Source organism: Schistocerca gregaria, chromosome 2 (genome assembly GCF_023897955.1).
Source record: "Schistocerca gregaria isolate iqSchGreg1 chromosome 2, iqSchGreg1.2, whole genome shotgun sequence".
Classification (NCBI taxonomy): Eukaryota; Metazoa; Arthropoda; class Insecta; order Orthoptera; family Acrididae; genus Schistocerca; species Schistocerca gregaria.
In genome coordinates, this window is record NC_064921.1 from 172,750,934 (window position 1) to 172,773,223 (window position 22,290).

A 22,290-nucleotide genomic window follows, 5' to 3' on the forward strand; every position below is an offset into this window, starting at 1 on the left:
AAAGTTTACCTCCCGAAGCGTTGATGAAAGTTTACCTCCCGAAGCGTTGATGAAAGTTTACCTCCCGAAGCGTTGATGAAAGTTTACCTCCCGAAGCGTTGATGAAAGTTTACCTCCCGAAGCGTTGATGAAAGTTTACCTCCCGAAGCGTTGATGAAAGTTTACCTCCCGAAGCGTTGATGAAAGTTTACCTCCCGAAGCGTTGATGAAAGTTTACCTCCCGAAGCGTTGATGAAAGTTTACCTCCCGAAGCGTTGATGAAAGTTTACCTCCCGAAGCGTTGATGAAAGTTTACCTCCCGAAGCGTTGATGAAAGTTTACCTCCCGAAGCGTTGATGAAAGTTTATTCTGAGAATGACCTTGAAAATATAATTAATCGAGTGAGTATTAGCAATGACACAGGGACTGAAACATTGCAAAATAATGATCACAGTAAATCTCCATTGCAAGAGGATAACATACAAACAGGAACAGAGGTTGAGAACAGAGAGAAGGAAAGAATCCCTGACAATAATGATTGATTTAAATGAGTCAGCTCGTGCTATTAAAAAACATAGAACTGAAGTGTACAAGTGCCTATAAGAACAAGCGCAAAAAAATGCAGCAGTGTTCAGATCGCTGCTTCCCGACAGTGGGAAATGGCTGTATGGTGAGAGTTCCAGTTCCTGACTTTGATAGAGGAAGAGGAGATGCTAGGTCTATCTTGGGAGTCATCCTTGAGACAACGGCTGATGACTTTTACTGAATTCGTATGAGAGATGGTGTGCTGAGCCAACTATAGGCACAGTAATAAATTGTTTGTTTGTTAATAATTATGGAAGGGATGATACGATATGCCACTGTGGCTACAACTACAGCGTTTTGTTTCAGGTCCCAGTTCAGTAATTCCCCTCTAAGAATAATCTCAGAGAAGGAAGTACCTGCAGAGAAAACTGTTGCCCTAAGGACAGTTGAAACATCTCAAGTCAGTGGAAAGTGTCCATGAAACTACCAGCAAAGTTGTCAGACTCTGAGATGCTTTTGCAAAAACAAAAATGTGTTGTGCAACTCAGAGTGTACGTCCTTCTGCCAATAAATGAATTTTGCATAATCCGATAAGCAAAGAAGGGAAGGTGGAAGGAGTATATAGAGGGTTTATACAAGGGCGATGTACTTGAGGACAATATTATGAAAATGGAAGAGGATGTAGATGAAGACGAAATGGGAGATAAGATACTGCATGAAGAGATTCATAGAGCACTGAAAGACCTGAGTCGAAACAAGGTCCAGGGAGTAGACAACATTCCATTAGAACTACTGACAGCCTTGGGAGAGCCAGTCCTGACAAAACTCTACCATCTGGTGAGCAAGATGTATGAGACAGGCGAAATACCCTCAGACTTCAAGAAGAATATAATAATTCCAATCCCAAAGAAAGCAGTTGTTGACAGATGTGAAAATTACCGAACTATGAGTTTAATGTCACAGCTGCAAAATACTGACGTGAATTCTTTACAGACAAATAGAGAAACTGGTAGAAGCGGACCTTGGGGAAGATCAGTTTATATTCCGCAGAAATGTTGGAACACGTGAGGCAATACTAACCTTACGACTTATCTTAGAAAAAAGATTAAGAAAAGGCAAACCTACATTTCTAGCATTTGTAGACTTAGAGAAAGCTTTTGACAATGTTAACTGGAATACTCACTTTCAAATTCTGAAGGTGGCAGGGCTAAAATACAGGGGAGCGTAAGGCTATTTACAATTTGTACAGAAACCAGATGGCAGTTATAAAGAGTCAAGGGGCATGAAAGGGAAGCAGTGGTTGGGAAGGGAGTAATACAGGATTGTAGCCTCTCCCCGATGTTATCCAATCTGTATATTGAGCAAGCAGTAAAGGAAACAAAAGAAAAATTCGGAGTAGGTATTAAAATTCATGGAGAAGAAATAAAAACTTTAGAGATTCGCCGATGACATTGTAATTCTATCAGAGACAGCAAAGGACTTGGAAGAGCAGTTGAACGGAATGGACAGTGTCTTGGAAGGAGGATATAAGATGAACATCAACAAAAGCAAAATGAGGATCTACATCTACATCTACATCCGTACTTCGCAAGCCACCTGACGGTGTGTGGCGGAGGGTAATGGAATGTAGTCGAATTAAGTCGGATGATGCTGAGGGAATTAGATTAGTAAATGAGATACTTAAAGTAGTAAAGGAGTTTTGCTATTTGGGGAGCAAAATAACTGACGATGGTCGAAGTAGAGAGGATATAAAATGTAGACTGGCAATGGCAAGGAAAGAGTTTCTGAAGGAGAGAAATTTGTTAACATAGAGTATAGATTTAAGTGTCAGGAAGTCATTTCTGAAAGCATTTGTATGGAGTGTAGCCATGTATGGAAGTGAAACATGGACAATAAATAGTTTGGACAAGAAGAGAATAGAAGTTTTTGAAATGTGGTGCTACAGAAGAATGCTGAAGATTAGATGGGTAGGTCATGTAACTAATGAGGTGGTACCAAATAGAATTGGGGAGAAGAGGAATGTGTGGAGCAACTTGACTAGAAGAAGGGATTGGTTGATAGGACATGTTTCGAGGCATCAAAGGATCACCAATTTAGTACTGAAGGACAGTGTGGAGAGTGAAAATTGTAGAGGGGGACCAAGAGGTGAATACACTAAGCAGATTCAGAAGGATGTACATTGCAGTAGATACTTTGAGATGAAGCAGCTTGCACAGGATAGAGTAGCATGGAGAGCTGCATCAAACCAGTCTCTGGACTGGAGACCACAACAACAACAACAACAACGATGTTTACAAACTAAAAGTGATAAATGCAACTTTTGAAGTATGACTGTTGTGTTGTTACAGCCATGGTTCATATTCCATACCTCTTGGCAGTGAAGATATACATTCACTAGTGGTAGTGCAGTATCCCTAGTCAAATGTGAACTGTTTGACAGAACTGGAATCAGTAATCCACTTTCACTAAATGAGCCAGTGAAGGTGCACTATCACCAGTGATGGTATACATTCCCTGAAGTTTTCACTACGACATATACACCCTGAAATATCCAGGGATTTTTTTCATGTCAGGAAAAAAACAGAATTTTTTTTAGAATTCTAGTTTGTTGGTTTAGTTTCCAGTTAAACTTTTGTAATTTTGAGTGGTAAGAAGTGACACTCTGACAAAGAATTTTACTTTAGTCCACTACTGCAGAATAAAACTACAGCAATAAAAGACAAATGAGAAAAAACACGAAAATAAAACTTCAGTTGCAAAGGAAGCAAAACACGGTGCACAGAGAAGTGTCTGGTGACTGCAAAATGAGTCAAAGACTGAGCAAAACTTCGGTAACAACAAACTATTTTCGATGCTGGGTCCACAAGAAATGTGACACACACTCACCACAGTCTGTCTTTCTTGTGGACCTCATTTTGATGCCACAAGTGTTCCATTTCTAACATTTCACAGGAAGATATTGCAAATGGTGGTTTAAGAAGCATTACTTATCAAAGTAAATTTCCTCTTACAAAAGATGAATTATGTTTCGTGTAAGAATGTACAATGAATTTTTTAAATAATGGAGCATTAGACTCTGAGAAAACCATCCATTCATGCCTTTATTTAAAATTTTCCTGGTTCATTTTTGATGTTTCTTAAACGGTAACACGCACCAAGAGAGACCAAACTTCAAGGTTAGATTTTATATATTTATTTTAGTTCTTTCACTGATTACAAATTATGTGACAATGATGGCTAAAAGTATAATTATCCATTAAAAAGTATGAGGGTTTTCAGAAATTTCACAAGTAATTGGCTTTTCTATGGAAAAGTCAAAGTGCCTGACGGAACATATATTCAGACAAGCAAAACACGAAATTTTTGCCGCACAGTAGAAAAATTTGTAATCATGTGTGTCAAAAATATTCAGCTGCTGCAATTTAAGCTGTGCTCTTAGAGTCCTGCCTAACCACATCCCCAGAAAAAAGTCAGCAAAAATTTTTTGACGACTAATGATATATGTGAAAGCTTAACTTCTCTTGTAGCTGTATAATGTATAGGTACATTAATTTAAACCACAAACTTCCCCTGTTTGTGTGTTCACACTTCTTAACAATGATGTTTCTGTTGGCTGATTACATCTAGTCCCCTGTGCTCTGATCTCTGCTGCCATTGGCTAGTGAGATCACATGATATTAACATGATCAGCTGACAAAAGTGTATCGAAATCTCTATTTCAGTGCTTTGGAAGTTACTGTTCTATATTTGATGGAACTCGTGTTTATACTTTTGTAATATGGAAATACACATTGTAAATGTTGCTGTGCGTCAAAGGTCCTTTTTTGCTGGATTTAGTTTCCTAAAGTGCCGAGAAGTTCTGTGCCAGTGTTTAAAACCATTCAAAGGATTGATAAGTTTTACAGCTCCAAATGAAGTACATTGTCACTTAACACAGAAAAACTTACTTTCACTAGGGTATAGTGTATTTTCACTTGGGGAAAAAAAGGTATCTCCACCCAAGAAAAGGGTATTTTCAACTAGGAAATTGGGGAAAAAAGGGGATTTTTTTTTCTTTTCTGCATATTACACACTGTTTCAGTCAGTCACTTACTGTGAGAACTTAGTCTAATAAATTAGTGATAAAAGGGACCACTCCTCAATTAGAATTTGCTTATATCACAGAAGTGGTGGTGGTAGTTCAAGCTTGTGGGCTGTCTGTTTTTGTATCTTTTCTTACAATATGTGGCAATCTCTTTGAAAGGAGGTCATTAGTACCTAGATCTGACAATTTCAGGTGAAATTTTTGGAGTCCACAAATATTTTGGAAGGTGTCTGTCAGCATTGCTGCTTTTTGGGAGAGGCTTTTATTTCGTAATAAGTGTTGTTATTTGAAGAACGGATATTCAGTTAGTTCTGTTGAAACAGATGATATTAACATATGTTCACTTTTGATTTTGCCTACCTCTTTTTTAACTCTTCCTTAAAAACAGGATGACCTGTGCATTCTCGTGCAGTTGCATTTGTCTTCAGCTAGAGAGACTGTGATTGAAATGTAATCAAAGAAAGTGGAAAACCCTTGAGTACACTCAGTTTTAACCCCATCTGGAATTCTATTACAGCCCTCTCCGCTTTATTGGTTTTCAGCAAGGGGTGCATTTTCAGTGATCAGTTGTGGGTATGGAACAATCCCCTATTATTGATATAGGTGGAAACATAGAATACAAGATTTTGGCATTCAGCAAGATGTCAGTATGATGAGTATTAACTGTTGAATGTATTAAACATTGGTTTCATTAGGATGCTGCCTCTCTGTTGAACAGTGCTCAGAAACTACTTTCTTTAGTTTGTAAGCTTGTGCTGTGAAATGGTTTTCGACCTGACTTTCCTGTTGCAAATATAATTTTTATTATTGGAAGTTGTATAAGTGTGTGTAATGTAAATACTAGACATAAACATGACTACTTACATTTGACTAACAATAGGTGTGTTTCACAGGGTGAAGCTATTCCTATCCTGGGCTCTTTCCTACGCAAAAACCAAAGAGCATTGAAACTAAGTACATTGACTCTGCTGGATGTTCTAGTTCGAAACTATAGCAATGCTTTGAATAGCGAATTGTTGGACAAGGTAATAATAATTTTTATGATCGATACCATTGTTACGTAAGAATAGATTTTGATTACTGTTTCTTTTTCAGGTGATCGTTGAATTGTCTCCCTTGCTGAGTGAAGCTGACCTGCATATTGCTCAGCTTACTTTGACACTTCTCACTTCCATAGCTGAGCTTCATCCAGCTGCTCTCACCAGAGTGTCTGATGCTATTTTACCTGAAATCCTTACTTTAGTCAAATCTCCACTTCTGCAAGGTTAGATGCTGTCTGATAAAGTACAAGTACACCAATACGTCTGTACGCGTGTTTATTTTAGTATACTTTGTAATGCATTTAAGTGGTATTTCAGAATATTAACATTTCTTTTGTGGCTGCTGCTTTTTGGTATCTTTATCCATACTGTTTCTCTGTGTCATTGTTTCTGGATTTCTGACATTACTTTCTCTTCCTCTTGCGCGCGCTCACATCTTTTATTGTAGTGCAATTTCCCTGTGTATGACAACTTCCCTAAAAGTTGACAGGTTTCTCTCTGTTACTTAGCCCATTACTTAACAAGTGCCACATGTAACCCATAACTTGTTTGAACAGTGTCTATAGTTCCTTATTGTTATGACAGTCACACTCTCAGCTGTTGGGCAACTCGACAGTAGTGACTTGTGATGTACTAGCTTGCTTATTGATATGAAATAAGCCTGCATATATGGAAGGGATTCAATAGTGACTTTACTGCATGCCTATGCCACTCATAACTTACTCTCCTCAACTTACCAGCCACTGGTGGATGATTGTTATGGTCTTGTAGAAATAAGGAATTGTTTCCTAGTAGCAATATTATGAACAGGAAAGTTGCTACTCACCATATAGTGGAGATGATGAGTCGCAGATAGGCACAACAAAAAGACTCTCACAATTAAACTTTCGACCATTAAGGCTTTCATCAGCAAAACACACACACACACACACACACACACACACACACACACACACACACAAAGTACAGTCTCAGGTAACTGAAACCACACAGCGAGCAGCAGCACCAGTGCATGATGAGAGTAGTGATTGAGTGGGGATGAGGAGGCGGCTGGAGTGGGAAAGGGAAGGGATAATATGGTGGGGGTAGTGGACAGTGAAGTGCTGCAGATCAGACAGAGGGCTGGGGAGATGTGGTGAGGGAGGGGGGAGGGGCAGTAATGGAAAAGGAGAGAAGTAAAGACTAGGGGTGATGGTGGAATGACAGCTGTGTAGTGCTGGAATGGGAACAAGGAAGGGACTGGATGGGTGAGGACAGTGACTAACGAAGGTTAAGGCCAGGAGGGTTATGGGAACATAGGATGTATTGCAGGGCAAGTTCCCACCTGTGCCATTCAGAAAAGCTGGTGTTGGTGGGAAGGATCCATATGGCACAGGCTGTGAAGCAGTCATTTAAATGAAGGATGTCATCTTTGGCAGCACGCTCAGCAACAGGGTGGTCCACTTATTTCTTGGCCACAGTTTGTCGGTGGCCGTTCATGCTGATAGACAGCTTGTTGGTTGTCATGCCTACGTAGAATGTAGCACAGTGGTTGCAGCCGTCAGGACTGGAGGAGGTGGTGGTAAGAGGATACATGGAACAGGTCTTGCAGCTAGGTCTATTACAGGGGTATGAGCTATGAGGTAAGGGATTGGAAGTAGGAGTAAGTATATTGTGTAGGTTTGGTGGATGGTGGAATACCATTGTGTGAGGAGTGGGAAGGATAGTGGGCAGGACATTTCTCATTTCAGGACACAATGAGAGGTAGTTGAAACCCTGGTGGAGAATGTAAATCTGTTGCTGTAGTCCTGAGCGGTACTGAGCTATGAGGGGAATGCTCCTCTGTGGCTGGGCGGTGGGACTTTAGGAAGTGTTGGGGACTGGAAAGATAAGGCGCAGGATATTTGTTTCTGTACAAGGTTGTGAGGATAATTATGGCCAGTGAAGGATTCAGTGACACCCTCGGTATATTTCGAGAGGGATAGCTTGTCACTGCAGATGGACGACCATGGGTGGCTTGGCTGTACTGATGGGGCTGCTTGGTATGGAACACGTAGCAGTTGTTGAAGTGGAGGTGTTGCTGGTGGTTAGTATGTTTGATATGAGTGGAGGTACTGATGCTGGCATCAACCTCAAAAATGGCTACATCTAGGAAGGTGGCTTGTTAGGTTTGAATAGGACTATGTGAAGCAAATGGGGGAGAAGTTGTTGAGGTTCTGGAGGAATGTGGATAGGATGTCCTCACCTTCGATCCAGATAGCGAAGGTGTCATCAATGAATCTGAACCAGGTGAGGGGTTTAGGATTCTAGGTTTTTTGGAAGGATTCCTGTAGATGGCCCATGAATACATTGGCATAGGTTGGTGCCATGTGGGTGCCCATGGCTGTACCCCAGATTTGTTTGTAGGTGATACTTTCAAAGGAGAAGTAATTGTGGGTGAGGATATAGTTGGTCATAGCAACTAGGAAGGAGGGTGCTGGTTTGGAATCCGTTGGACGTTGGGAAAGGTAGTATTCAATAATGATAAGGCCATGGGCTTTAGGAATGTTAGTGTAGAGGGAGGTGGCATCAATAGTGACGAGCAGGTCATCGTGTGGTAAAGGGACAGGAACTGTGGAAAGTCGGTGGAGGAAATGGTTGGTATATTTTATATAGGAGGGTAGGTTTTGGGTAATAGGTTGAAGGTACTGGTCTGTGAGTGCAGAGGTTCTCTCAATGGCGGCACAGTAACCGGCCACAATGGGACGTCCTGGGTGGTTAGACTTATTGACTTAATGGGGCATGTAGAAGGTGGTAGTCTGGGTGAGTAGAGACGTGGACTCTGGGGAGAGGTTCTGGGGTGGACCTAAGGATTTGAGTAGTGACTGGAGATCATGCTGGATTTCTGGAATGCGGTCACTGTGGTGATGTTTGTAGGTGGAAGTATCTGACAGCTGGTGGAGTCCTTCTGCCAGTTAATCCATGCGGTTCAAAAGAACTGTGTTTGGGATTTTGTCTGCAGGTAGGATTATAAGGCCAAGATCAGTTTTTAGATGGTGGACTGCGGATGTAAGGTTCGTTTGCATGTCGTGGGATTTGAGGAATCAGTCCTTTCCAAAGGTCTCACCATTTGCTCCAGTTCCAAATTCAATCATGCTGGACTTGTTAAAGACCTCTCCTTGCTTTGGTCCCTACAATGGAAACACTTTTTCGCCACCAGCCCTACTCAACTGAAGACCAATATTGAACCTTGCCTAACTCAGTTCAGTATTCCATCCAACTGTAATCCATCGCCACTTCCCCCAAATCACCACCTGTTAACTTTCCAGAATTTCTTAACTTCGAACCTTGCATCACCATCATTTACCAAATCCCTCAACATGCAAACCACCCTTGCATCCACAGAAAGAACTGCAGTCCACCATCTAAAAACTGATCCCGACCTTATAATCCTACCTGCGAACAAAGGTTTGTACAATGACTTACATAAAAACAAATCTCCTGTGCCTTATCTTTCCAGTCTCCTACCACATTCCAAGGTCCGTGCTATTGACTGACTATATCACGTCCTATGCTTGGAATGTCAGCTGTCGTTGGCTGGCCAGATCACATGATATGAGCTATATGATTGGCCGAACAAATTAATTGCTGTTCTAATTTCAATGCTTTGGAAACTAATGTGTTGTCTGGTGGAATTTGTATTCATACTTTCACAACACAAAAGATGCATTATACACCCTTGCTGTATGTCAAAGGCCTTTCCAAAATGCAAGAATTTTTTTTGTTGGGTCTCTTTTCCTAAAGTGCCATTACATTCTCTGCCGGTGTATAAAATATTTACCATTCAAAGGATTGATAAGTTTCACTATTCCAAGGGAAAGTATACTGTCACCTGACACAGAAAATGTGTATTTGACCTGTGAAGAACAGTATTTTTAACCGGAAATCCATAAAAAATCAAGGACTTATAAAGAACTTATAAAAACCAAATGTAAAATATCTTCCAAAACACATAGATGTGCTTCTTTGGACAAACTTCATGGTACATGTGCTTGCGTGGGGGGGGGATAAAGGTGGTGAGACACTCACTTTCTTCATAGTATTGATGTTCTCTACAGCAACGGACTTCTGTGAATAATCGTCTGGAGGTTTCTCTGTGCACTTCTTGTTTTGAGCAAACTGTGTGTTTACCCATTGGCATACCTTTCTTTCGGTGTTCGCTCTCAGTGATATTTGTAAAATGCTTCCCATTGATTTGTAGACAACTCCCATTGTCAGAGGCGTCATCTGGCAGCTTTCTTCTGTTTAGTGGCATCATATTTAAAATTCATCGTGACAGAGACAGGCAAAACTCAGCTTATGGGCACTTTACAGTGCTCATGTGTAGTGTGTGGAAAAAGAACCTTCTGCACAATTTCACTCCTTCACATTGATTCAGTGGAACTTGAGAGTATATAAGTGCAGTCAGTTGGCCCCATACTAGAGTTTTAGTTTGCAGCACATTGTGGTTTTTCACATGTTCTTCTGGTAGACTTCTCCAACTCAAACATTCATGTGGAATTACAGGTAGCATAAAAAATTTCTTTCATAACACCATTTTCTGGCAAGCATTTCACCAATGGAGATAAACTAAAATTCTCCTTATCTCATTTTGCTTCGTACTTTTGGTACGTTGCACCTTTTATTATGAACAGTGCCAAATGTGGTTATTCCATGGTTATAAAGCCGGAGCAGAAGGTTTGGGCTCAAATATTGATTGTCAGTATGAAGTGTGTGTGTGTGTGTGTGTGTGTGTGTGTGTGTGTGTGTGTGTGTGTGTCCTCTCTATAGCTTCATGAGTGTTGCCACTATGTCACCACTCTCTGTTAATTGTGCAAGACCATTTTTTGTCAGTTGCTCAGCAGAAATGTTTTGTTCCAAAACGTTTTTGTTAGAACAGAATATCCTGTGAAAGATAATTGTCTTTTGAACAATAATAGTCTTCTGGCATGGAGAGGTATTGATATGGATGAAGTATGCTGTGCAATGTTGCATGAACTTTATTAACATTTCAAATTTTGAATAACTACTCCCCTATGTTACTGGTTCAGTTAACTGAAAGCATTCTCAAAGTTAACAAGATACAGTCTGTAGACATAAGTTTGCCGAAAAGTTAAAGTACATTTGCAAATTAATAATCATTAATTCTCAGCATTTTCACACGAGCTGTAAGCAGACAACTAACAGTGAAGGAATACAACTCCTTAAATCTTATTTCTTTCCACCTTGACAGTGCACTGATTTTGACATATTTACTGTGGTGTAAAATGTCTGGTAGTTTCATCTACTACAGATTTCAGAGGTGTTCTGTTACAAATCTTGGGAAAATTCTTGAATCTTGAACTAATTCACACTTGTCTGCTGAAGCTGAACCACCAAACGTGTCCAGAAATGGACGAAAATCACTTCTTCTAGTAAAATGTGTTGCTCAAGTGTGCACTTTTCCACCCAGCAGTCTGATATGACTTTCAGATGCTTCAGATTCAGAACATTTTCATTTCTTGCAGAAGCAGGCGGATGGGTACACAGCCTTACGACTGTTACCTTGAGATTCTATTGAAGATTTATCACTGCCATCACAATTGAAGAATTCAGTCTCAGTGTCACTTCCAGTGAGAATCTGAGTTCTTTGTAGGACATGACAGTGTACCAAATTCTTTCCAAAAATCAATCTTAGTCACTAGCCAGTAACTAAAAATAGAGATGAGAAAAACAACAAACAGGCACAGGAAATCTAATTGACATGCTGGATGTTGTGCAGCTTGACACGGAAATATGGCTCTCTGCGTTTGAACATTTGGAATGTGAACTATAGGAAAGTCTGCAATAGGCCTCATATTTTAATAATCTGTTTGCAAGCTGAACATATTAAAAGTTTGATGTTATTTCAGAGTAACTGTATTTTGTTCCACTTCTTACTATCACTTATCTTTGTATCTGTATTGCATGGAAAGTACCTTCACGACAGTGAATGTGTGGACAGTATGTACTGTGTGTCTTGTTTGGAAATAAATTTGTCTCATTTACGTAAAGTACTTGTTGACAACATTCGTCCTCAAGTGTACTTTTAGTATGGCTTCGTTCCTTGTTGGGTTTGCTTTTGTGTCAGTGTTAGTTGTGTGTTAAGTGATACACCACAGTATGAATAGGTTTGCTGATAAGAGTGGATGTAAATAGGAATGTAAAGAGGGGTAGAAAGATACTACGGCTTAACAAGTGCTACAAGAAACAGATTTTAGGTTATGAAAGGGGTCAAAATCAAAAATTCATCTCAGATACTGAAAATCTTGTGACTAAATGGATGAAGTGCAAGAGAATTTTACAAAACATATAAAGTTTTGGTCCTGTTAAATGAGTGAACAGATCAAAGACATTTGTCCACACTCCATGACAATAAAAGCATCAAAATTGAGGATGACAGGGAGAAGGCTTTTTTCTGAATCTGTTTCACTGAGGAAAATTGTTCTGCAGGTCCTTCTTTCAGTTGTATGAATGTCAAAATTGCAGATATCAAAATAAATGACTACAGGACAAAAATCAACAGAAATTGTTAAACAGAGGAAAGGTGACTGGACTTAATGCCTTTACAGTTACAGAATATGCAGACTGGTGGAATGAAGCATTTCTAGTGATTACAAAATAGCACAGGTCATTCTTGTTTTCTAGAATGATCATCAAACAGGCGTATATCACTGATACTAGTTGGTTGTAGAATGCATAAAACAAGTTTTATGGTTGTGTATAATAATCTCTCTAGATATGTAAAATATCCTAGGAAATCTCTGTGGGAATCAACAGGGATTCTGCAAACAAGGATAACATGAAATGCAGTTCACTCTATTTGTCCATGGGACCCAGAAGGCAGTAGATAATGGTGCCCAGGTTCATGCCATGTTCCTTGACTGATGCAAAGTGTTAGATACAGTTCTGTTCTATCACCCAATGAACAAAACACAGTAATACAGAAAATCAAGCTTTGTGATTGGGCTAAAGAGTTCCTAACAAATAGAACACAGCATGTTGATACATAATGGAGAGAAATTTTCACATGAAAAGTAACTTAAGATGTACCCCAAAGGAATGGTAGACAATTACCTTCACTGTATACACAGTCAAGTCACACTAATGCGACCCCAGCCTATATCAGATGTCAGCATGCAAGAACCACTCACAGCAGCACTAGCAGTAGAGGATACATAAAGTGTCAGGGAGATGCAGAAATGGTGCAGTTGTTGTAATGTGAGAACGAAACAATTTATCTGGATGGAAGCATTTCTGAAACAGCTGAGTTCGTAAACTGTTTGCATGGCACCATAGTTGACAGTCTGGGCTTTACGTGCCAGTACTGCAACTGAATATCAACTGAGTGGTAACAGGTGGCCTTTTCAGATGAATCACTTTTTATGCTCCATCAGACAGATTACCGATGTCATGTATGGCATGAAACATCTAGAAACAAACATTCTACTACAGTATTTGGAAGCTTCCAGGACGGAGGGCCTTCCCTGCATGCTCTCTAGCCATTATGGGATAGCATGTAGCAGTGGGGCAAAGCAACACGCTTTGCAGCTCACACTGTACATGTGTGGTTCAAAGAGCACCATGCTGAGCTTGCTGTACTTCCCTGGCCACGAAATGCCCCGGATTTAAACTCAGTTAAGACCCGGTGGGACCACCTTGATCAAGCTATTCGTGCCATGGATCCTCAGTTGAGGATCATGGCACTGGAGATGGCATGGCTCCATATCCCTGTCAGTACCTTCTAGAGCCTCTTTGACTTACTTCCTGCACATCTCACAGATTGTTATACAGGCTTTTTATAGGTTGCCACATTAATGTGATGGGACAGTGGATATATATTTATATATGGCCTACTGGGTAACGTCGGAAACTCCATGGGTCTGTACGCACTGATGGTGCTGTTTTCTTTTGAGTATTTGCAGGACTTCAAAAATATAGTGAAATGCAGGTAGACCTGCAGAGGATCGACACTTGATTGCGGTAGTTAACCCTCAACATATAGAAATGTAACATATTGTGCATAAATAGGTAAAAGGACCTGTTATTTATTGTATGTTTACACAGTTGCTGAACAAGCACTAGAAACATTCACTCCATTAAATATCTTAGAATATTCGACATCAGCAATTTAAAGTGGAATGACCACATAAAACAAATCACAGGAAAGATAAATGCCAGACTGAGATTTGTTGGAAGAATCCCCAGGAAGTGTAATTGAATTTTCCACATCAGTCTGGGAACAGAGGTAATAGAGAAGCTCCAAAAAAGGGCAGTGCATTTCATCACATGTTTGTTTAGGAAGCACGAAAACATCAAGGAAATACTCATCCAGCTCCAGTGGCAAGCTTTACAAGAGCCATTGTGCATCAAGGTGAGGTTTACCACTAAAATTATTTGTGCATACTTCCTAGAATGGGCAGCCAATGTATTACTTCCACCTACATATGTCTTATGAAAAGACTATGAAAGGAAAGGTAGAGAGAGATTTGAACTCACATGAAATCTTCTCAACACTCATTCTTTGCGCACACAATTCATGAGTAGAAAAGGGAAGGGGGAAGTGAAAGTAATAGATAAAGTACTTTCTGCCACATCACTTACATCGGAGTTGAGCTATCCTTACTTTTTTTCTGTAGATCGAATTTACTCTCTAATTGGAACTAACTTTATAGTGCATTTTCTGTGCTTAGTGAGACAGAGTTAGAAATCAGATTAACTAGTAAAGAATGTGAAAATGTCACATCAGATTGACGCAAATTTCCCAAGCTTTTGGCAATATCCTCAGATGCTTATATGTAGAAAGCAACAGACTGTCAGACATTCTGGGAATCCGCAGAAGATATACTGGTGCTCACAGTGACCAGAGGTTACATTTTAGCATCATATTGCTCATAACAATGTACAGGATGTTGCATATTGTCTGTTATTTCTCAGTATCAAATGCCCTTTTTGGAGTATTGCTAAATGAGTAGTGGATCTCTCTGTCAGTAGTAAATGTGTGTGTCCTTGATGACTGAAACACAGTAATTTGAAACTTGCGCTGGAATCTGTGTGTATTCAAGGAATTTCAAAGGCTTATTCTTGAGGCTCAGTTTGGTTGCCACAGATTTTTCTAGATTTCTATATTTTATGAGGAACAGCTATTGGAAATGGTACAAATACTGTCCCACAGTTACTGCAGTATTCACATGGAATATTATAAACACATGCATCTCTAAGAGTATGAATGTTCTTCACAGGTTGCAACATCTTACTGTATTAAACCACCAAAAGTTAATTTTAATCCATTGTCTGTGATGTGTTCTGTTTTATTGAACATTATGTAAAAGGAAGCAGTGACGTGTGATGATAATTCTGTTGTGTTGACTGAACAAATGTACTGGTGGGCCAAGTTTTTGTATCCAGTAGCCATTTAATCTCAATAGATGTAAGATAGTTTATTTTGGCACTGAGGTATTCTTTATATGATAAGCTTTCAGGTGTTTGTGTATTAGTGTTCAAGAGAGCTCTTTTCTGGCTTGGCACTGGAAAAAGGGCCTAGAGGTACTGGTCTGCTTGGGATGATTTTGTGATAAACTGAGTGGTCAATGAAATAGATCACCTGGTTTATATTTTATTAGAATCTCTTAAGAAGGATTGCTTTTATTCCTTCTCCATTTCTAGCATATTCGTTGTGGTGGGACATAATATTTTTTGTGACCAGTGAACTGTTATTTGCCTTGCAGCCATGAAACCAAATTAGAAGTGTATCATCATGATGGCAAAAGGGTGATTTTTTTTCTCTTTGGGGGTTGGGGGTGTTTAGTTTTAAGGTATGTGGTTGAAAATTGGTCATGGCAGGTGACGGCAATGGTTATACCGTGACATTTCACTGGTCTCTGTCTGTCGCACACCTGTCCCTTTCCTGCTCTCACTCCATCACTACACAACCCTCTTTTCCATCAACACATCAACTAGTCTTCCCCCCTCCCCCCCCCTGATTCTCTCTTTTTCCAATCCCCTCTGCTTCTCTTCTTTTCCACTCCCCCCTCCCCATTCCTCACCTCCCTCCTAAGCTTCCAGACTGCATTGAACAGCCCTACCCTGTCTCCCCACCACATCCCTGCATGCTTCCACAAGCAGCATCAGACCTTTTCCTGCCCCTACCCTGCTATTCCTCCACCTTCTGCCCTAGCCTCCTTCTCACCCTCGGCCCACAGGCTCTTGCCCGTCAGGTACAGCTGCTCTATGCTGCCCAGCCTCAGTGATCATCAACAATGGCCATGTGTGTGTGTTCTTTGCTTGTGTGAAAGAGGCTTTGTGGCTGAAAGCTCAAATGCGTAGCAGTCCTAATTTGTTGTGCATGTCGCCAACTCAACATCTCCTGTATCTGGCGAGTAGGAGTCTGTCCTTGATGTAATATTGACAGGCCGCAGTATTTGCCACATTTTTTGGGTGGTGCCGAACATTCAAGAATTTGCTTTCCTGATCAAGGCGTTGGACTACATTCTTGAAAGCTTATAGTCATGTACAAGTTCAGTGTTACATTTTCACACATAACATATTTACAACAAATCTGTTGCTAAAGAATTTGTGGACATAAGACGAAATCTTATCTCTTTATCAGTTTTGCTTATCACATGGTCCAGAAGTATTAATCTCCTTTCTACTCTGTCAATGGTTTCTTGAGTAGTGCCAACATTCTTTTATTGTTTATTATACTGATTGCAGGGAGGGTTTTTAATAAATTGAATCTGTATATTGATGTTGTATTAGCTCCTGGGTATATCAGTCATATAGTTTTTGCTGCCAAGTAAATTTGTAGTTTCGAGTAATTGATTTGATATACATTGATGTTAATTCTTGTATTTTGCCGACAGGAGCAGCACTTAATTCAATGTTGGAGTTCTTTGAAGCATTGGTGAAAGCTGAATTACCAGGCCTTGGTTTCAGGGATTTGCTTTCTATGTTAGTTGCTCCTATTACACAATGTGGTGAAAGCACAACGCCAGTATTGATTTTGCACAAGCAGGTAATTTTCAGAGCAGTTCGTATATTTTTCCAGCTATTACAAAATTAATGTATTTTAAAGTAGTGAATATCATGCATACAGAACAGAGGAACTGTTTATTTGGAAATATGGATGTGCAGTGATCATCAATATTTACAGAAATTAATCATAGCTAACACTTCGTTCAAGAATCATAAAAGGAGGCTGTATACATGGGAGAAGCCTGGAGATACTGACAGGTTTCAGATAGATTATACAGTGGAAAGACAGAGATTTAGGAACCAGGTTTTAAATTGTAGGACATTTCCAGGGGCAGATATGGACTCTGACAACAATCTCTTGGTTATGAACTGTAGACTAAAACTGAAGAAACTGCAAAAAGGTAGGAATGTAAGGAGATGGGACCTGGATAAACTGAAAGAACCAGAGGTTGTAGAGTGTTTCAGGAAGAGCATAAGGAAACAATTGACGGGAATGGGGGAAAGAAATACAGTAGAAGAAGAATGGGTAGCTTTGAGGGATGAAGTAGTGAAGGCAGCAGAGGATCAAGTAGGTAAAAAGACGAGGGCTAGTAGAAATCCTTGGGTAACAGAAGAAATATTGAATTTAATTAATGAAAGGAGAAAATATAAAAATGCAGTAAATGAAGCAGGCAAAAAGGAATACAAACGTCTCAAAAATGATACCGACACGAAGTGCAAAATGGCTAAGCAGGGATGGTTAGAGGACAAATCTAAGGAGGTAGAGGCTTATCTCACTAGGGGTAAGATACTGCCTACAGGAAAATTAGGGAGACCTTTGGAGAAAAGAGAACCACTTGTGTGAATATTAAGAGCTCAGATGGAAAACCAGTTCTAAGCAAAGAAGGAAAAGCAGAAAGGTGGAAGGAGTATATAGAGGGTCTATACAAGGGCGATATACTTGAGGACAATATTATGGAAATGGAAGACGATGTAGATGAAGATGAAATGGGAGATACGATACTGCATGAAGCGTTTGACAGAGCACTGAAAGACCTGAGTCGAAACAAGCCCCGGGAGTAGATAACATTCCATTAGAACTACTCACAGCCTTGGGAGAGCCAGTCCTGACAAAACTCTACCATCTGGTGAGCAAGATGTATGAGACAGGCGAAATACCCTCAGACTTCAAGAAGAATATAATAATTCCAAACCCAAAGAAAGCAGGTGTTGACAGATGTGAAAATTACTGAACTATCAGTTTAATAAGTCACAGCTGCAAAATACTAACGCGAATTCTTTACAGACGAATGGAAAAACTGGTAGAAGCCGACCTCTGGGAAGATCAATTTGAATTCCGTAGAAATATTGGAACACGTGAGGAAATAGTTACCCTACGACTTATTTTAGAAAATAGATTAAGGAAAGGCAAACCTACGTTTCTAGCATATGTAGACTTAGAGATAGCTTTTGACAATGTTAACTGGAATACTCTCTTTCAACTTCTGAAGGTGTCAGGAGTAAAAATACAGGGAGCGAAAGGCTATTTACAATTTGTACAGAAATCAGATGACAGTTATAAAGAGTCAAGGGGCATGAAAGAGAAGCAGTGGTTGGGAAGGGAGTGAGACAGGGTTGTAGCCTCTCCCCGATGTTATTCAATCTGTATATTGAGCAAGCAGTAAAGGAAACAAAAGAAAAATTCGGAGTAGGTATTAAAATTCATGGAGAAGAAATTAAATCTTTGAGATTTGCCGATGACATTGTAATTCTATCAGAGACAGCAAAGGACTTGGAAGAGCAGTTAAATGGAATGGACAGTGTCTTGGAAGGAGGATATAAGATGAACACCAACAAAAGCAAAACGAGGATAATGGAATGTAGTCAAGTTAAATTGGGTGATGCTGAGGGAATTAGATTAGAAAATGAGAAACACAAAATAGTAAAGGAGTTTTACTATTTGGGGAGCAAAATAAGTGATGATGGTTGAAGTAGAGAGGATATAAAATGTAGACTGGCAATGGCAAGGAAAGCGTTTCTGAAGAAGAGAAATTTGTTAACATAGAGTACTGATTTAAGTGTCAGGAAGTCGTTTCTGGAAGTATTTGTATGGAGTGTAGCCATGTATGGAAGTGAAACATGGACGATAAATAGTTTGGCCAAGAAGAGAAAAGAAGTTTTCGAAATGTGGTGCTACAGAAGAATGCTGAAGGTTAGATGGGTAGATCACGTAACTAATGAGGAGGTACTGAATACGATTGGGGAGAAGAGAAGTTTATGGCACAACTTGACTAGAAGAAGGGATCGGTTGGTAGGACATGTTCTGAGGCATCAAGGGATCACCCATTTAGTATCGGAGGGCAGCGTGGAGGGTAAAAATCGTAGAGGGAGACCAAAGATGAATACTCTAAGTAGATTCAGAAGGATGTAGGTTGCAGTAGCTACTGGGAGATGAAAAAGCTTGCACAGGATAGAGTAGCGTGGAGAGCTGAATCAAACCAGTCTTAGGACTGAAGACAACAACAACTATATAATTGAAAGATTTTTTGCAGTTGTGTCCAAGGATTAAATCATTAACTGCCATTCTAAAGGACACAGATATTGTAGATCTGTTAGATGGGTGTGACGTTCTGTGGCCTATAGAAGTGATTTATCATGAAATTTGTGTAGAAAAATATGTTGCAAGTAGTAAAATAATACCAGTGGCTAGTGCATTCAGTATCAAAATACCTGGTATGCAACCATTGCAGATGAGTGGAGAGAATCTGAAGAGTAACATCGTAAAGGAAATAAAAAACAAATCGCTACCAACTTTGTGTGTTAACATATTAGCCATATCTACATTGCTTGATCCAAAATTAAGAGAACACACTTCCTTGTAGCCATTGAAATGAAGGTATGGGAGATGGGCAATATATTCCTGTTGGAAAACAGGGAAACCATTTTTTTTGCAAACTGTAACTTTTTAAATGTAAGTTCCACCACTTGATTGTGTGTATTGTTTATTTTACTGTACAAACTTGATTTTGGCCTTTGGGCTTTTTCAAGCAACACAATGTTAGGCGAGATAAGACTTGGCTTGAGATAATGGTGACTGCACATATAAAAACTGTTTTTGCTAACCATTTTATTGCACAGTTTTTCAGTGTGTGTCACAAATGTTTGTTTTACATCTGCCAGATGCTTTGTGAATTGTTCTCATTTCTGCACTATGACACCTGCATTATATAACCAAATTTAACATATTTCAATTATTACTTTGATTATAGAAGTTGGATTATGCCCAACATTGTGTTGTTTGAAATAGGCTAAAGGCCAAAATAATGACTGTACAGTAGAAGAAATGATCTACACGGTCAAATGACAGAACTTAAATTTAAAAAATGTTTCTTGACTGTGAACCTAAACCATTGTTAAATTATGAAACAGGAACCATCATAGTTCAATTATCATCAGAAAGATCACATCTTAGATCTTAATAAGATCCAATTGAAGTATGGAATCACATCATTGATACTAACTATCTGAAGCTATGAAAAAAATGCGTGTAAATATTTGAGCTGTATAGCCACATAGTTTCTGAAAGACTGTTCTCACAAGTAGGGTATGCTCACCATCAACAATGTGTATTTGCATACAAATGCTATTTCTAAAGGTGGTTCATTATAATTAGCTCCTGTGCTATTATTTCAGTTGATTTATCTTGTAAACTGTAAAAATTTGTGACCAGTAAATGGTAATGTGCTAAGCCTCCCTCAATCATTTACAACTACCTTAATGGGCAACTGGAATAATTAAAGGATGTTACACCAATTAACTCAGACGTGTTCATGTTTAGATAACATAACGGGAATGCAGCCAAGTGATTTTGACAACTGCCAATATTTAGACAGAAGCACACACTGCCAATTTTCAAGGCATGACTGTTACGTTGTGAAAATGGCAGGCAGTGCTGCTGTCGAAATATTGGCTGATGTTGCATTCTCAAACGTTGTTTGAATATTGTATATGTTGGAAGAAACTAGTCTCGCAGAATTTGTCATATTCATCCTACCCTATTTTGTGAATTGTTGGCACAAAATTTCTCGAAATTCTAACTTCCCTTAATCTGTCTTTTCTCAGGTTTTCATTGATAATACGATGTTACATTTAGAGATGAACCAGAACTCCACCAACAGACTTCCAGATGTAGTAGTATGGACTAAAACAAAAAAGTGCAGCAAACATAGGCTCTAAAATGGCGGTCTTAAGTGGTATGAGCATTTGTTCAGTAGAAGAGATGTTTCACAGGAAAGCTCTTTATCCCGTTGTACCAAATCACGCAACTGATAAGTATGTGGGCCATCTCTAATGACACTGCCATTGACAGACTGCTAAACTCCCAATGCACTATTTTGTGGCAAATATTAAACATACAAAATATTATAAAGTTATTGTGCTTAGAGTAAAAGATTCCTATCCCTTTCTCTGCCAATGTCTCATGAATCTCCATTTATTCTGTTGCATTCCAGCCATTCGGATATTTTTAATGTTTTTCAATTATTCTTACACCTCTCTTCAGACTATTTTCATGTCTGTATTGATTTGTTAGCCTTGGCTCCATTCTCTAAACTGTAATATTATGCCAACACTTTGTATCCAAATCTGGGTCTTTAGTTGGTGAATGCACACTCATAGGTAATTAATGGTTTGTGAATGACAGAAATATCTGTTGGCAATGAGTTGAGTTGTCTAATCGCTTTGTTTCTTTCTTTTAATGTTACACAAGTTGGCACGTGGGTTCCTCTACTAGAAGGCCTGCATTGGTCCTACATTGCTATTTTATGGACATACTTGAAGCCTTATGGAGGAAATTCTTTTAAATTCCTTAAAACTTAGCTTTTTGCATGCTCCTACCTGTTTCATTCATCATTGTATCCCAGATTGCTGCTTTCTTCAGAGAAGAAACTGCTTGAAATTTCCACTGCCTAGAGACACAGTATCTGTTTTTCTTGTTCTTTCCTCCCCTCCCCACCCTTCCCCCCTTCAAGGGCCCACCTGTCCAGTTTTTATGATACAGGTAAATAGACATTCTTCATCTGCTGCAAATGCTTTCCAGAAGTATTTAGGAGTGTCAGATTTTCAGGCGAAAACTGTGCACTTTGTGTTTTTCACCCAACTGCATACGTGATGAGAAAGGGGGCATGAAAAGATTTATTACTTTAGTGTACATAATTAGAGGAAAAGGCTTTGTAGTAATTAATACCACTTTACAATGCTTCTATTTCAGGCATTCCATTCACTTGCTAAATGTGTGGCAGCATTGACAGTAACATGGCGACAAGAAGCATTGACTGTTGTGGAACAGTTCTTGCGAAATGTACAAAACCCACGAAATGATGCACAACATATTTTTGCTTTGTTGGTCATAGGAGAAATAGGCCGTCACATGTAAGTTGTATAGCAATATATTAACTCTATCGCAGGGTGGTATTATTTGCTCCTAGTCCTGTGTTGGAATTTTTGGTTTCAATCAAACTGTTTGTATTGTAGCTAATGTTTGAACCTCCAAAGGAATTAAGTGTTACTCAGATGTGTCTGTAACTTCACTAAGTTGAAGTTGAAAATATGTACTACTTAAAGATGTACAGTGGAACCTCGCATAGCAAGCATAATTCGTTCCAGAATCTTACTTGTAGTGCGAAACACTAGTTA

General features: G+C 39.3%; 1 protein-coding gene across 1 annotated transcript in view; it reads left to right on the top strand.

Moving 5' to 3' along the window:
- LOC126336618 (cullin-associated NEDD8-dissociated protein 1) overlaps positions 1–22,290 on the top strand; it is a 144,206-nt gene that overhangs the window by 76,889 nt on the left and 45,027 nt on the right. The window contains exons 13-16 of the mRNA XM_050000493.1: positions 5,482–5,613; positions 5,684–5,852; positions 16,506–16,657; positions 21,866–22,026. Coding sequence (XP_049856450.1) covers positions 5,482–5,613; positions 5,684–5,852; positions 16,506–16,657; positions 21,866–22,026 — 614 coding nt within the window. The remainder of the gene's footprint in view (positions 1–5,481; positions 5,614–5,683; positions 5,853–16,505; positions 16,658–21,865; positions 22,027–22,290) is intronic.